Source organism: Phoca vitulina, unplaced genomic scaffold (genome assembly GCF_004348235.1).
Source record: "Phoca vitulina isolate PV1807 unplaced genomic scaffold, GSC_HSeal_1.0 scaffold13, whole genome shotgun sequence".
In the NCBI taxonomy this organism is placed as follows: Eukaryota; Metazoa; Chordata; class Mammalia; order Carnivora; family Phocidae; genus Phoca; species Phoca vitulina.
In genome coordinates, this window is record NW_022589716.1 from 4486221 (window position 1) to 4503965 (window position 17745).

General features: G+C 43.6%; 1 protein-coding gene across 2 annotated transcripts in view; it reads left to right on the forward strand.

Moving 5' to 3' along the window:
* The window catches only part of LARS2 (leucyl-tRNA synthetase 2, mitochondrial), a 195453-nt gene that overhangs the window by 62539 nt on the left and 115169 nt on the right, over window positions 1-17745 (forward strand). For both annotated transcript variants that reach the window (XM_032412574.1, XM_032412573.1), the window contains exons 3-5: window positions 1952-2080; window positions 13809-13900; window positions 16157-16217. In XM_032412574.1, coding sequence (XP_032268465.1) covers window positions 1952-2080; window positions 13809-13900; window positions 16157-16217 — 282 coding nt within the window. The remainder of the gene's footprint in view (window positions 1-1951; window positions 2081-13808; window positions 13901-16156; window positions 16218-17745) is intronic.

The window sequence follows — 17745 nt, forward strand, 5'->3', positions numbered from 1 at the left end:
GAGGATTATCTGTCACTTTCCTTCTTAAAGACAGCAAGTCGTGAGTCTGCACCAACTCCACACCTCAGGGCCTGTCTCCCGAGGTTTTCCTAAAGGTTATGGGTCTGCAGTTTCCAGTTAAAGTGTGTGATCAGCGTGCTGCTTTCCATCCCTTTAGGTAAATCAATTGCAGTTGTCACTTGAGCATTACGTGATTTTCAGTTTGTGTATTATCCAGACTCCTGTGTGTTCTCTTTTCCCTTTTCTTCCTTTAGGCAGCTCGACTTACCACTCGTTGGTAATTTCTGGAGGTTGGGCAGTACAGAGAACATTCTAGTTAATTTTGCCACATGTTAGTGGCCCCATGAAAGGTTTAACTTCTTTGCTGAGGGAAGTTTAAAGCAAGGGGTCAAATGAGATTTGGAAAGAATCTGATTTCTGGGTTCTTCCATTCCCCTGATTATAGTTGGCCGTGTCAGTGATCAGTCATGCAAGTACTTAGCAAAAAATCACCTCCCTATACACGAAGGAATGGTCATGAATATTCTGTTCTGTGTTTGTTTTCATTACTTTGGGAGAAGCAAAACCTGAAAGAGCTCTAGCAGCCCTGCAGGAAGGGAGTAAGGACAGAGAGAAAAACAGAAGGCGGAAATAAATGAGAGAGTGGTAATATCAGAAGATCCCAACCCTCAGAGACCAAACATAAGCAGTTACCTCTTCTTCCTTTCTTCAGAGAGCCCTGCATGAGAGGATTTAAGGCTGGGTAGGGGGAATGCTCCTGTCACCTGGACAGGATTTGGGTAGCTGGGGGAAAAAAATGCCCTTTGGTCATAAGTGCTCCGTGGGGCCGGGAATTAAACTCCTGCTGGGAGTGGGGGTGGGTTGAAGTGAGGTGGGGGGGGTGGGGAGAGGGAGATGATTAAAACATAGCCCTTGCCCTTGAACCACAGACCCCCTAATTAGCAATCAGTTAAATCACTAGCACGATTCATTTGGAGCCTTAGCCCCTCGGGTGGAGCACAAACCCAAAGTCAGCCATCCAGGAAGGACTCCCTGCCCTATGTTCATTCCGTCTGGACGCAGGGACTGTTTTTCTGTTTCTCGTAATGCAGCTGTGTCTTTAGCAGCTGGAAGGTTCTCTAACCCTGGCGTGAGGCTGTCTGTAGATCGGCCCTGGGAAACAACACCCTTCTTGCCTTGTTGGCTATGATTTTCTCCTTATTCTCCCATTTCAACTTTGTCTGTTGAAAGATAAGCTCACAATACAGCAGAGAAATCCAGGACCCAGACTGGTGCCTCAGGATCCTGCTCTTCCTGCTAAATCCAAGTTTGAATGCAGCTACAGGGGATTTAGAGATGTCACATCTGTGTGATTCAACTGTCATGTCCGTGAATTATACAGATATATGCGTTAGAGCTTCATTTGGAAAAACATATAGTTCTTTAAGACCTAGGTAGAAACTGTCTTAAAAGCTTTTAAAAAGAAAAAAAAAAAAAAAGATTAAAAATATATATGGGTAATTCGCACTTTGAGGTTGTTCGGCATTAATTTGGGCATTCTTCAGCTTAAACCAGGGCTTTGAATTTTGGTTTGTGACATTTTTGTCAGTTTACATTATGGGAGCAGCCTTTTTTTTTTTTTTTTTTAAGATTTTATTTATTTATTTGAGAGAGCGAGTGAAAGAGAAAGCATGAGATGGGGGGAGGGTCAGAGGGGAAGCAGACTCCTCGCTGAGCAGGGAGCCTGACACGAGACACCATCTCAGGACCCTGGGATCATGATCTGAGCCAAAGACAGTTGCTTAGCCAACTGAGCCACCCAGGTACCTTTTTCTTTTTTTCCTTTTTTTAGGGAAACTTTGAAAATGTTAAACTGTTACCTCAAGTACGGCACCAACATTTTATGTGCATGTAGGGTCCCCGTAAATGCTTAAGAAGTGCTCATTGTCATTCTTTGTCAATTCTTCCCCAGAAATCAAAGCCCAAGTTTTACGTACTGTCCATGTTCCCTTATCCTTCTGGCAAGTTGCACATGGGCCACGTACGTGTGTATACCATCAGCGACACCATTGCACGGTTTCAGAAGATGAGAGGGATGCAGGTAAGGAAAAATGCCCCCTTCCCATCCCACCCTGGGGAGGAAGAATGTCATTAACGTGGTCAAGACAAATGAAGAGAACAGGTTATAGTTAAAATTAGGACAGCTTTGACGATAAACCCGAAAGGCCCAGTGTTTCCTTTTATGAGTTAGAAGACCTAATAAAACATCTGGATTAATGGGGGGGGAGGGGAACCGCTGTGTGTTCGGTGTCGTGCTACAGATGGTGGGGGGGTGGGGCTGGGGTCAGATTTAGCTACAAATGTTGGTAACGTGGGCCGTCTTCCCAGCACGAGTCCACCGTCCGGCGGGGGTGAAACACAGATCGTCATCGTGTAGGGGAATGAATCCAATAGTACAGATACGGATCAAATGCTGTGAGGAGGAGGTGGGGCCACAGGAGAATTTTCTCTTTCTGTTTGATATTTTCTGTATTCTTTAATGAGCGTGGATTATTTTATGATGGAAAAATTAACATTTTTATAAGGAAAAAAATATCAGGGAGGAACAACCCTGGGGCATTTGGGAAAGGTTCCACTAAAGAGGGAGCGTCTGACATGGGTCTTGAAGGACAAGGTGAAATTTACTGGAACAGGAGGAGAAAGACCCTTCCTTGGCCATTGTGGGTCAGTCCCCTTCTCCCCCACTGCCAGTTACCCCAAAGCTTACCGTTTACTCTTTAGCAGTGTATTGTCTGTAAAATGGGGTGGGAATGATCACCATACCTTCTTTAACCACTTACAGAGAGGTGGGATTGAAGAAGGGTTGAGAACACGGACCACTGAACCCGACTGTCCAGGACTCGAATGCCAGCTCTTAACACGTACTAGCTGTGTGACCTTTGACTAGTTACTTAACCTCTCTAAGACCTAGTTCTCCCTCATCTGTAAAATGGGGATAAAACAGTACCTGCCCGTTGGCCTGTTACAAGGAGCAAAGAGGACGGCTGTGAAGCATTTAGCTCATACCTGGCACATAGTACATAACCAGGAAATACTATTGCTCACCAGAGGCTGGCTGGAGCCTGTTCACAACAGCTCCTGAGAGCCCCCCGTGCACCTCTCTGTCCAAGTCTGTGTTTATCAGTCACCCCAGGAGCTTGAGATCCAGCCATGGGGGAGTATTTACACCATGGACATCAGCAAATGCTACGACTCGGCATTTTCCTCCAGAGGGGCAATTGTTAAAACATTCACTGGGATTCCCACTGGCTGTTGCCATTATTAACCTGCCTGTACAAATGACATCTGCCACCTCCTAGTTCTTTGTAAAGATTTTCCTTTAGAGACATAGGTGCATCTGTTGTCACAATTGGTTCGAAAATTTATGCTGAACTGACACTGGCAAGAAGTATTCCTAAAAAGGAAGGCAAGTTAAAATGGCTCTTTGTCACTTAAAGAGTTAATAACTTTATACTACCAAATGCAGAGATTTGTGTTCTACTTTAATAGTCAAAGGTATTTGTCTTCCTGCTTTGTGTCGAATGTTATTTTCCCCAGACATTGCTTTCCATCATTGCTGCTATGTTTATTAGAAAGAGACAGTGCAGAGTGAATTGGCTCTTTGCCAAAAGTATAATTCTCTGTCTTACTGTGATTCTTTGACTAGATTTATCCTGTGGTTTTTCACTTACGCCAACTTATTTTGGACAGTTAGTGAGTGCAGGCAAATTGCTGAAGATGAAGCTTTTATAGCAAAGTTGTACATTTATGAGAGGGTACAGGTGGTTGAGAGGGTGTGGGTGGGATTCTGATTCTCTTGGATGGGATGAGATGTTCCAGAGGAAGCTCAAGGCAGAGCTCCAGGCCTAGAGCCACTCAGGCCCAAGAGGCAAAATGGAGACTCCTATAGTAACTGAAGCCCAAGGTCAGGCTGGACCCAGGAGTTGGACAACGTGGATTTGAACAGCATTCTGCCACCTTCTTACTGAGGGACCCTGCACAAGTCATTTCATGGCTCTAAATCTCCACTTTCCTCACCTTTAAAATAGGGCTAACAGTAATTCTTGCCTCATGGGATTGTTGTGCAGGTTAAATGAGATAATACATGTGTCTGGCATAATAATCCCTTAATAAGTGATAGCTGCAATTACTATTTACATTGATTTGGTACTCTGGGAGATCAGCCACTGTCATTTAATAAATGCACCCCGCTCTCTTCAGCCTGGAGTATGCTGTATAGAGTTACCTCCTCAGAAGCAGCTTAACTGTAAAACATTGCCTGCAATTTGTATTACCTATCCTATCACTTGATGGGTGCCCAAAACTACTCTTTGTTATTTGGTTTACAGTGTCTGAGTCTGTGTGATCAACAGGCACCTAGGGTTCTCTTTGTTCCTAAGTTTCAGTTGTTCTGTTCAAGATGATGAGCTGTCTTTTTGGGGTATTCTCCAGGTTCTGCTGAAATTAATTTCTTGCTAATTTTCATAAGCCATATTTAAGTCAGTTCGTTCCATCTATAACTCCAAATTTGGTGAAAACTTGTCCAGCTATTTTTCAAGCGATATGGCAAAAGAGAAACAAATCTCAGTGTAATTGTCAATAACACCAAAGCCTGTTGAGTTTGCTATTGTTTTAAAATCCATTCCCAATGTCAGGACTGGTCCCAGAGATAGAGTGAGGTTGGATTCAGGTCAAGTTCAATGGTTCTCACTCTAAGAAGGAAGAAATATCTAATCTGGAGTAACAGCAGGGTCTGACATGTGTATTCATTCATTCATTCATTCATTCAATATATAGTCATTGAGTATCAGTTATTCTAAATACTGGGGTTTCTATTGTATTCAATAGAAATACTAGAGTCTTAAGTTCAATATCAGTCAGTAGGCCTAAGAAAAATTCAGCAAGCTTTGGCTTTTTCTAGAACTTGTTAATTTATCGACTGGTTTGCTTTGTTCTTGAGTGGAGATATATGAAATAATTTTAAGTTACACGAAGAACAGTATGGGAAGTAAAAGGTGGAGTGAGTGGTGTGACAGTTCTGCTCTCTTCAAGGCTACCATTGACCTCCGTGGATGTGCCCCTGTCCTTGTCTTTCTCAACCTCGGCAACATGAAATACGGTAGGCCATTTCCTCCTCCTTAAAACACTCTGCTCTCAGTGAGACCCCACTCTCCTAGAACTTCTGCATTTTTGCTTCTCCCTCCCCGTTTACTCCACAAACTTTCCCTGCTCCACTCCATCTTTGCATACTCTTTATCAGGTTGAGAAAGTTCCCCTTTATTCCTACTTTGCTGAGAGTTTTTCTCATGAATGGTGTTGATTTTGGTGAAATGCCTTTTCTGTATCTGTTGAGATGGAATAAAGTTTTTCTCTTTTATTCTGTTAATGTGATATGTTTTGTTGATTGATTTAAAAAAATTTTTAAACCAACCTTGTGTTCTTGGGACAAATTTTATTTGGTCATAATGTATTTTTTTTTTTATGCATGAATTGCTGTATACAATTTGTTAATCCCCCTATGTGCATGGGAGCTACTGCTCTGAAATTTTCTTTTCTTTAATGTCTTTGTCTGGTTTTGCCATCAGGGTGATGTTGGCCTCATAAAACAAACTAGAAGGTGTTCCCTTCTTCCTATTTTCTGAAAGTGATGTATATTATTGGTATTATTTCTTCCATATTGCTTAACACCATTCACCAGTGATGGTATCTGGGCCTGCTATTTTGTTTGTGGGAAGTTTTAAAATGACAGATTCTATCTCCTTAATGATATAGGGCTATTTAGATCTTCTGTTTCCTTCCATGTCAGTTTTAAGTTGTGTTTTTCAAGGAATTTCTCTACCTTACCTCCAGGTCTGTTCTGGACTGCCTTCTCTTTTTTTTTCTCTGTCCACTTTTCCTGGGTAATCTCATTTATCCCCTTCAGTTTAAACAGGGTACTTTAAAAAATTATGGAACATTTCCAACAGAGAAGTCTATAGAGCATTGTCACAGATACCCAGATCTGTGTCCTGATAGAAGGTGCCACCATGTAATCCTATTAGCCTCAGCTCTTTTGTTTGTTTTTTTCCCTTTTTTATGTTGCAGATAAGAGTTGTTCCTCTCCACAATTGGATTCCAGTCCTTGAAGTCAAAGTAAAAGTAACCACTATTCAGGACTTAGTGTATATCCTTTGCCTTCATGTTTTCATGTTTTTACTCTATCTATTGTTTAGGGATACATACATACTTATATGTAGTATTGTTTTTAATTTTATATAAAAGATATTTAATATTCTGCATATTATTTCACTCAGTATTTTGTATCAGGGATTATCCTGTGTCTCTAGAGTTATTTCATCCATTACAAGTACTGTATAATTATGACAATAGTTAATTATCCATTTTCACATGGATAGAGTTTTAGGTTGTTTCAAATTTTTGCTCCAGTGAGCATCCTTATACCTGATGGGTTAGCCTGTGGGAGAAGTGGCATTACTGGGTCATAGAGTGTACATTGCTCAGCATTACTACATCTTTCTAAATCACTTTCCAAACTGTTGAGGCCAATTATTACTCCCACTAGCAATGAAAGATGTTTGTAACTGCCCTACATCCTTGACAGCACTTAGTAATGTTAGACTTTTTAGTCTGTGCTAATTTGTCATATGGGAAATGGCAGTCTAATTGTGTTTTTAATTTACATTTTCCTGAGTACTATCCTGTAGTGAAGCTGAGATATTTTCATATGTTTATTGCTTATTTAATTTCCTTCTTTTCTTTTTGCCCTGCTCATATTATTTGCCAAGTTCTTCTTGGGTTGTTTGTCTTTTTCATATTGCTCTGTAGAATTCTTTATACAGTCTGGATTACTGATTCTGTGTTGGTTAAATGCAACGCAAAAGTCTCCTCTCATGGGGCGCCTGGGTGGCTCCGTCGTTAAGTGTCTGCCTTGGGCTCAGGTCATGGTCCCAGGGTCCTGGGATCGAGCCCCACGTAGGGCTCCCTGCTCAGTGGGGAGCCTGCTTCTCCCTCTCCCACTGCCCCCTGCTTGTGCTCTCTCTCTCGCTGTGTCTCTCTCTGTCAAATAAATAAATAAAATCTTAAAAAAAAAAAAGTCTTCTCCCAGTCTGTGGTTTGTCTTTGAATTTTGTGAGCCCAGCCAGACCGCAGAGTATAATTTGGGTTTGAGAATGGATGAGAATGATGATTTGGAAAGTTCAAGGTTGCTTTTACTTTGGTTTCTTCTTAGAGCGGCAAATAAGTTGTGCAAAGGAGAGAAATGAGACAAGAATGCAGGTGGGTCGGGCACCTGGGTGGCTCAGTCGTTAAGCGTCTGCCTTCGGCTCAGGTCATGATCCCAGGGTCCTGGGATCGAGCCCCACATTGGGCTCCCTGCTCTGCAGGAAGCCTGCTTCTCCCTCTCCCACTCCCCCTGCTTGTGTTCCCTCTCTTGCTGTGTCTGTCAAATTAATAAATAAAATCTTAAAAAAAAAAAAAAAAAGGAAAGAATGCAGATGGGTTGTTGCGGCCTTCCACGCTCGCACTCGTTCATGGAGCCGGCCCTGAAAGCCATGACCATCAGGCTCATACATACCAGATGTGGACTTTATAAGTGGAGAGGCAGGCGGTTTGGGGTGATGAATTGATCAGGAAATAGGGGCTTTAGTCAATGGCAGTGGTGATACCTGCCTGACCCACCTCACAGATTTGTGGCAGGGGCCCTGGGAGGTGATCAGTGAGAAAATCTGCAACGCAATTTCCCAGTGTAACCCAATTAATAGTAGCAATAATAAGGTAGTCCTGACATTTGGATGTTGAAGCAGGGGCCTCTTGAAGCCAGAGATCAGTTCTTCTCTTTCACGAGTCAGAAAAGGCTGCACTGCCAGTTGGCTTCTTCTTAAACTCATATACAATGTCTGATGACACATTTAAAGCTTAGCACATATGGTGATTTTGTCGTGTCTTTGTATGTTGTATGCACAGGAGATTGGAAAATAAAATGACCCACCTCCCACCCCGGCTGGTTTCCCTGGCACCCTCCGGGCCAAAAGCAGGGTGAGGACAGCATCAGGGTGCCCAGTCCCCCTCACAGGGTTGGGCTTGGACTCATTGGACTCAGGCCAAAAGCCTCCGCACACTGCCCAGTTGGGTTTTCTGCTTGGGCCTTTTTGCTATTCACTGCGGAGGAGGAAGTCAATTGAGGCTCTGTGTCTGGCTGCTGCGTGATCATAACGTGATTACCCCTAAATATCAGGAAGCGAGGGGAGTTCTTAGCAAGTGGATGATAATACGTGTTTCATCAATTCTCAGTCGGCCAACCAGTCAGCAAGTGTGTTTGAAGTGCCCAGAGGGTGCATAGCATGGCATTTAGTTGTCAAATTTTTGACTCTGTGCAGTTTCTAAAAGTAGAGAGTGGATTTCCAGGGCTTATCCTCTCCGATGTCATTTGAAGGGAAGAATGAATTGTTGGTCCAGTGTCTTGATTAGAAACTGGCTGATTTATCCGCTTGGCACGTCTCTCCAGCTTCCCAAGGGAGGTCTTCTGTTTTGGGCCTAGGTACTGTCATTTGGGTTCTTCACTCTGAAGTATTCGCTTCATTTTGATCCTCAGTCTATAATAATGGTGGGTTGTTACACTTGCTAAACAAAATTAAATGTTGTGTTTCTCATTTCTGGGAAATAAAGCATTGAATCTACTCCAGAGAAACCATGACATTCTCTGAAAATAGCAATTTTTTGAGAAGCAGTAACCATGGTTGCTCTCAGTTAGAAGCTGCATTGGTTTCAACTCTAAAGTTTTGTTTTATGATGAAAAGGAGAGAAAGCTGGTCATTCCTAGGGAATAGGCTGGCCCTTTTGTAGCAACAATTGTGCTATTTCTCTTGCCATCAGGAAGGCAGACGACGAGCTGCCCCAGCTTCCTTCCCTTCTACCTGAAAAGTTTTCTTACCTCTACTTGATCTTATTTCCTGTGTTGGAGGAAGAACTGTATCTTTGCCTGTTCTTTTTTTCCTTCTTAAAAAAAAAATGTATTTTTAAATTGTACGTAACATTCCATATTCCCCCCTTTAAAAAGAAGAAATACAACATAGATGAGGCCACAGTCCCTTCTGACCACCTCCTCCCTGACCACGCCCTTCTGGGCAGTGATCCCTGGCATGTATCGGTGTGTATCCCTTCCGAGCCTTGTCTGCACGTTGTCATTTGTAACTGTGCTCTCTCCTGTATCCCTTTCTTCTCATCTGCTTGCCATCCTATCCTGCCTGCCAGCCCTGGGACGCCCACCGCTCAGCTCAGGGGGCGGCAGAAGGCCCCGTCAGGGTGAGGCATGGACACGTGACTCTGTCCACACAGAGGCTGGCCTCGCCCCAGCTCCAGCCCTCGCCTTCTGTCCGGCTCTGGTCTGACTTGCCAGGTCTCTGATCCCTGGGTTTGCCCCTCTTCCGTAGCTGGCCCTGACTCCCCTTTGATATCTCAGATTGTGGTAGGTTTGCGGTCTTGCTGGTGTTGCCGGGCTGGCCCGTGGCCAGTCGGCTGTCAGCTCCACCCACTGCTTTGCCTTGTACGGCAGAAGGACTGACCCCCGCAGACCACGTTTCCCAAGCCCTGGTGGCAGCTGGCCTCCAGCTGGTTTTGGACAGTAAGAAATTCTGGCAAGACTGGAGTGCAGGAGGGAAGGAGAAGCCAGAGAATTTCTCTCTCTCTGCCCTGGTCAGCAGCTTCTTCAGGAATCCAGTTGCATCTGGGCAGATCCACATGTGTTTCAGTTTTTATACCTGATCTTGGCCTTGGAGCTCTGTTACCTCTGCTTCCCACTTTTTTCCTTCAGTCTAGGGGTGGTGGCGGTGTCCCACTCTTCCAGACTTGGGGGTTGTTCTGCTGTCCCCCTTGGCTTCTCACTCAATTGTAAATACTTAGAGTGTTTGTTAGAAGAACGGCTGGAAATGATGGTTTTTCACACACTGGAAGTTTATGTTATAGATTTCCAAGTTAGAGCTACTAGGACTTTTTCTTGGTTCCTTTTCTGCAGAAAGCACTCACGTCCAGGAAGAATTAACTCCTAGGGAATTGAGCGGGCTCAGGTGGCCCTAGCATTAAAGGTTAAACCAAGTTACAGTGAAAGAAAGAAAGGGGTAGGAATTTGAGAACCTAAAAAGAGAGTCTGGAGTTCCTCCCGGTGAATGTTTTGGACAGTCTTGGCCACAGGGAATCACAGGCAAGAAAGCCGGCATCCCGGACCTAGATTGGAGGTATTCGATGTGGACGATGTGTAAGAGACCAAGAGGCGAAGGAGGCTGGCAAAGGAAGCACCTGACATGGTATCTTTTACATAAATGGGCTGTAACAGTTTGACCAGCAGATAGAACCTGCTGCCTCAGAGAAAGGAATGGGCTTTGGTATTTCATGATCCTGTTATAGGTCTTCACTTGGTTCCCCCTTGACAGTCATGAATTGTCTCCTATAGCATTAGAGTGGGTTCTGCGGTTGGTCCCTGGGTCACTGGAAACCCAGGGTCTAGGAGTGAGAGGACCCCTTTCCTGTTCCGTAGAAACTTAGCTCATGGGAACGTTTATTCCAGTGATCCGGCCCATGGTAGAGGGAACCATTCTGACTTCAAGATGCAGAAAGGCCTTCCCACAGTCTGTATGCTAGGGCAGGCATTTGCTTTTTTGTCGATTTTCGGTAAGAATGGAATATTAAGAAGCTTTAAGATTTTCCAGCTTGATTTTTCATAGACAGCTTGGGTAACATGTGGGCTAAGAATATCTTTTCATGTGAATTTCATCTGAAAACAAAAATAGAAAAATATTACGTAAATCCAGACTGGTTTTTGTGACAGTCTCTGTATTGACTTTATTTAAAAATATGGACAGCGTCTAACAGAATGTTAATAGGCAGGAGGATTGAACGGGTGCCGTTTTGGCAGCTCCCACAAGGAAACCAAGTGGTAATTAAGTTTTTCCCCCTTCTCCTGGAGCAGTTACACAACAGTTACATTTTTCTGCCAGTGAAGCGGCCCTAGGAGAATTCAAGCACAGCTGGAAGTTTACACTCCTGTGCAGTCCGTGGAAGTACTGCAGAACTTTCTAGTAATCCAGGACAAATCCCTGACATGGGGTTGATTTTATTTATTTATTTGTTTGTTTATACCTTTTGAAAATTAAAGGAAAAGAGAGAAAAAATCTGTGAAGCTTAATAGTTTAATACAAGGGAATGTTTTTCATCTGTGGCTTAAGCAATGCTGAAGAGAAAGCTGTATCCTAAAAGGTGTTTGTTTTACTCAGGATTCTTGGCTCCCAAGGACTGCAGCCCAGCCCAGCCCAGCTTAAGCCAAAAAGGGAAGTTTGTTCGTGTTTACAGACCCTGGTGTAGCTCATAGAATGAGAGGCAGTGTTGCGGGAAACAAGCCCGTGGGCATTGGGACCAGGTCCTGGCAGCATGTCAGTACCCTCAGTCTCGGTCCCCATGCAAGCTTTGTTTTCTCAGACACCTCCATCCGGTGGAAGGTGGGGTCACCTGGAGCCCCGGTTGGTCTCATCTCCTTGTTCCTCCGGGCCAAGGAGAAAGTAGTGAAGAGAGTGTGCTGTTGCCTTCCTGTTCTATTTTGCATCCCACCTCCACGTTCAGGCCCGTAACCAGAGGGGCAGGTTTTGTGATTGGCAGCCCCCACCAGGACTGTGTGAAGTTGGAGGAGGAGCAGGTTCCAGAAGGGCAGGGACACTGTCCGGAAGGGTGAAACATTTGGAGTCTGCCACATTTAGCAAGAGGCAGAGAGACCTCGGGTTGGGTCTGAAAGATCAACTGGATTGGGTTGTGTCTAGCTGGGTTCCTAAAACTACAAAAAACAGATATACCTGGGGAATGTGAGAATGTTTTAAAAAGACCCACACGTTTAAACCTCATGGTCCGTTCAGTTTGGTTAAGAACTTCCAGTGCCTGGCACCAACGTGCTGCAGACAGTTGCCATGAGTAAGCCACGTTCAGGACGTGTGTGAGGTCAAGGCGTCTCCCTACCTGCTGTCAGAGGGCCACTGTGATACCTCTGGCCAGTGACACGGCTGAAATGTTGCCAGGGGAACTAGTGATGTGCCACGTGTGGGTGCTGCAGACCAGGGGTACCAGATGACGGCAGCTGCCATGTAGCCAGCGCCCCCATGTCTCGGGTGCGTGGACCGGGCGCCATGCTGAGCGCACCACCGATATGGCATATAATCCTCAGCGCAAGGTGGCTGCTTTCAGTCACAAGTGTGAGTTGAGAGTCTGAGTAAGTAATGTGCCTCGGGTCCCAGTGCCAGTAAATGGCAGGCTTGGGTTTGGGACTTTTCCCCTCAGACCACACAGCCTCCTGAAGAGCGAGCCTTTGTTGGTGTTTCCCACTCATTAGCCAAAGGGGTTTGGGATACTTCGAATCATAGGTGCCTATGGACCTGAGGCAGGATGGCCGTGGGCGATACGCATGTGCACCTCAGAGAGTCCTTGGGCCAGACAGAAAGATGGAAGAAAACCCCAGGTGCGCAGTGGGAAGGAAATAAGAGATAAAATATATATATTTTTTCTCTCTCTCTTTATATATAAATGATATGATCCCTATCTCTATCACATATATATATGTATTCCTGTCATATATATATATATATGTATATATATATATAAAATATGATCCCTATCTCTAAAAATTAGATATAAATTTACCAAATTTAACTGGTTATGTATGGCTGTCTGGTAGAATTACAAGTGAGTTTTGTTTTCTTCTGAGTATTTCTCTCTGTATAGTGAATATGCATTACTTCACATATCAGAGGGAAAAGTATTTTTAGGAAAGAAAACAAGACCTATTTCTTTAGTGGAAAATGGCCTGTGGTGGTACGCGTGGGTGATGAGGTGATTGATACCTCTGAGTATCCATCGTTATCCCAAGGCAATGTGTGTGAACCCAAGCTCAGGTTGTCTATATGGTTACAAACAAGGCTGTCCCTTGGTGCCACGGTGCGTGTTTCAAGCCATTGTTCCCATTCACAGCATGTAAAGTAGGTGGACAGAAGCTGCCCGCTGAGCTGTAACTGCTGTCCATTTGCAGAAGTGAACGCCTTACTGGCCCATCCCGGCTGAAGGTAATTGCTTCTGGTGTTATCCAGCTAGGCTGCTCACTCTTGCTGGGCCACGTTGCTTAAACTGTGAAATTAAAGGGGGTTAGGGCTGGAGGACAGATCTCAAAAGCCTTTTTGAGCTCTAAGATTTTAGGCTTCCTTATTCGTCAGAGAATAGGAACATCTTCCAGGGAGTGATTCAAAGTGGCTGTTGCGCTCTTGAACGGTGGCTAGTGCGACTGAGGGACTGATGAATTTTTAATTTTAATTAATTTAAGTTTAAATTTACATAAGCACATGTGGCCAGTGGCTACCATATTGGACGGCACAGCTCCTCCATTGGAAGATAGTAATACGAGGTGAGCATTTTAAATGCCTATACATTTTTACATGTACGCATTTTGGAAATTAAAAAAAACACCTATAATTTAGAAAAACAGTTTGGTTTCATTATAGACAATACAGACAAGAAGAAAGTAGAGTAGTCACAAAGAAGAGTCTACTCAGAGATAACGGCTATGAGCACCTTGGTGTATAACCTTCTAAATACTCTCCTCAGCATATGTCCTAGTAGATAGCTGGCTTTCAGAAGCATAGTCTGGAATCATCCAGAAAGGGATATGACATGTTAGTAGGAGAGAATGCCTGTTTATGGCCCGGAAGACAATACGGATAGAGGTGTTAGCAATCCGCCATGGCTGATGTCTCTCTTCTGGATGCTAGGTCATCAACCCCATGGGATGGGATGCCTTTGGACTGCCTGCTGAAAATGCAGCGATTGAGAGGAATCTACATCCAGAAAGTTGGACGCAAAGGTATGTATCTACAGGCGTCTTCAAATACTTCTATACAGAAACCTTAAAAAAATATTTTAATCTGTGCATGAGAAACAGATAGCGAAGCAAACAAAACACTGCAGTCTGCCAAGCGATGAACAGGATTGTATATATTGGCGTTTGTCTTCTAGCGTGCTGTATTCTTAACTGAGAAGTCCCAAAGAAGGTTCTGGGTATTCATTCATGTGTTCATTTTGATGCTTTGTTGTTACAAAGTTATTCTTCCCTTGAGTATTTGCATTTGGAAGGAAAAAGAAGGAGAGGGTTGCATTTGTTCACAATGCTTCTCATCTGCTTGACCACAGTGTGAGCTATATCCAAATTCCACATTGTAATTTTCTCTGAGAATTCTGTTAATTTTTGCCTTCACCATTCCAGAGCAAGGGGAACTTAGACATTCAATATAGAAATATATGGCCAATATATTTCGGGGATGGCTTTCTCCAAGGGGGACACGTTCCCAATTCCACCTGTGCCTCAGGCTTTCACGTACATGTGGGCCAGCAGTGCCCATCCTTCATCCCAGAACCCAGTGGAATGTTCTGGGCTCACTCCATCAGCCTCTTTCACAAAGATCTGGGGCCTTTCCCCACTCCGTGCCTCAAGAGATCTAGAAGGGCAGTTCCAGGGCCTGTCCCCATTGTCTTTGACCTCCCTTTGCTTTATCTTGCCCGAGCCTACTTTTGAAAAACATCCACTGTACCATCCACTTTTTTTTTCTCTTAACCCTTAGTTCCCACTTTTTCAGTTATGGTGAGTTCTAGATTAAATGGGAGTAATGAAAAAAGGAAGAAAAGATAATAAAATAAAGTGGATCAAATATGGCACAAAATTGATGTAAGCTAGACCGAGGATTGGCAAATTAGGGCCCGTGGGCCAGATTTGGCCCTGCCTGATTTTGTAAATAAAGTTTTATTGGAACACAGCCATACCCATTTGTTTACATGGCTGCTTTCATGATACAGGGGCAGAGTTGAGTTGTTGTGGTAGACATATGGCTCACAAAGCTGAAAACATTTACCATCTGGCCCTTTACAGAAGAAGTTTCCCAAACCCTCCATGGAGAAAATAGCCATTAAGAAGATGGCCCCTGATTCAGGCCACCTCGGTGCAAAACCTGCCTTTCCTTCTTGCTTGCTAATCACCTTGAGAAAATTACTTAATGTCTCTGTGCTTCAGTTTATTTGTCTTTACAAAAGGGATAGTCATCGTTCCTACCTCATCTGAATGGATAAAGATTAAGCACCATCTTCGTTGGCTACTGTAACAAAAATGCCATAGTCTGGGTTGGCTTATAAACAATAGACATTTCTTTCTCATAGTTCTGGAGGCTGGGAAGTCCAAGACCAAGGCACCTGCAGATTTGGTGTATAGAGAAGACCCTCCTTCCTGGTTCACAGATGGCCATCTTTGTGTCCCCACATGGCAGAAGGGGCAAGGAAGCTCTCTGGCGTCTATTTCATAAAGGCTCTGCTCCTATTCAAGAGAGCTTCCCCCACATGACCTCATCACCTTCCAAAGTCCTCACCTCTAAATACCATCACCTTGGAGATTAGATTTCAACAGACAAACTCTGCGGGGACATAAACATTGTCCATAGCAAGCACTTTTCCGCGAAATGTCTAGCACAAAGCCTGGCATAAAATAAGCTATTGTTGGCTAAGCAGAGATTACCTAGGGGAAAGAAAAAAAAGTGATGTTATCACCTTATTTCATATTATATTAAAGTTGATTCATTCGCTTTTCTCCCCCCATCCCAATTATTGGACAGTTTTAGATTTTAGGTTTTGACTGATAAGCACGAAAGCAGGTTTCTTTTGGATTCCCACAATTTGCACATTAGGGTTTTTCTCTTCAGTTGATTTTAAACTTATACATGCTTGGCTTAAATTTGTGCGGAATACAGATGTATGGATGGGCCGGGAGTGCACATACCAAAGGGGTTGCCTATCATGGCCAGAGGAAGGGCCAGTCCCCAGGGCCAAAGACCATTGTGGTTTCTAGTGGATTCTGTATGAATCCGAAGAATAGGTGTCTTCTAATTCTAATACGCTGATACTTTCGTTAATTCTTAGTGATTAATTTTTTTTTTTTTTTTTTTGCCGGGGCAAAGCAACATTGGAAGCCCTCTTGAATAATCTAGACTTTTACAGTTTCCCTTCACATTCTCAAAGAATGGTTTGTCTGTGACTTTCCCCCCTCTGAAAACCAAACTTTCTTCCCTCTGTTTCACAGTAATATTGAACACATGAGGAAGCAGCTTGATCGACTGGGCCTGTGTTTCAGCTGGGATAGGGTAAGTCAGCCCTTTCTCCTGGAAGTGTTTCATTTTTATGAAGGTCCCAGCTACACAGGAGATCATGCACACTTTATGTTTCTCCTCTTTGGGTTGTGAGAGGGGAAGGGAGGGAGGGAAGGATTAGCAAGCACTCCACAAATGAAAAAATATTCCCGGAGGACAGTCTGCCTGCAAACAAGTAATTTTCTATGGGATTAAGGTAAGAGAGTTAACTTACTCTACAGCTGACTAGAATTTATGTGTGTCAAAAGCTTTACATGTGGATTTCTCCTCTTCTCTGCAATATTTTAAAAAGACTATTGGAATCTCTATAAACGTGATTTAACTAACCACCCATCGGGGTTTTTTGGGTGGTTAGGTGTTAAGTTGACTGACCATCTATTTACCTTTGTTCCAAGTCCAAAATTAAGTCTCATAACAGCTCGTAATGCTTGCGTCACAAGTGGCATTTTGGTGTAAAATGCTTTTGAACTGTACTAAACCAGTGGAGAATTCCAGGTGTGGGAGGAGTTCATGAAGACCACCTGGGTGTTAGGACTATTCAGTAAACTGGGAACTGAGCCCTTCAGCGCTCCAGCCAGAGGCCCACCCCCTTGGACACTGGTGGCCTGTTTGGTAGGAGGGATTCCTGCCTGTCCCTTCACTGGACCATCCAATGTCACGATCCCTCTTAGCATCCATATGCTCCACAAAATGATTGACGTTTTCATTGCTGGACCTGTCAAGGTCAAGTTCACATCCTCTTCCCCATGAGAAGCACCTGGAACAAACCCAAATACGATCTTTTCCTCCTTCAGCAATTTCTTAAATAATGGAGATTTGATGAGTACAGTGAAAGAGAGCAAACACATTTCAACAGGCCTTTTTGTTTTTTTCTGGTAGCTTCTTTAGATAAGGTCATGAGCTGAATCAAGTTCTCGTTACATCACTGATGCCATTTTTACCACTGGCTTGACTTGCAAGGTTATCAAGTGTTTCATTTGGTGGAGGTGTGAAAAAGTCCTGGTGGCCTGGTCCCATTGTCCTGAGGTGCTAGTGGGGAACCGCGAACCAAATGCAGTCTGATGCACAGACACCTGAGTCCTGGCCGGAGCTCTCCAGAGATGAGATTCTAGATTCCTTGAGGGCAGAGATGGACTTGGTAACTCTCTAGTCCTGTACAGGAACATTAGCCATTAAATGGTTCAAAATATTAGCGGATTATCATAGAAGATTAGAAAATACAGAAAAGTCTAAAGAAGAACGTAAGTCAGTGTGGCTAATTTAACATCCTGGTATGGTTCCTTGTGTCTTTTATTCTGGAATTATAAGCATCTATGTAACTTCCTTTTGCAAAGTTGAATTCATAATGCGTGTTTTTATCTTGCCTTTTTTTTTTTACCTATTATTCATGAACATTTTCCCATTTTATTAAATATTCTTTGAAAAAATGACTTTTTAGAGCAGTCTAGTTTTCCATCTTATGACTATTGTAATTTATGTAACTTATCCCTTATTATCGTACATTTAGATAGATTTTAATGTT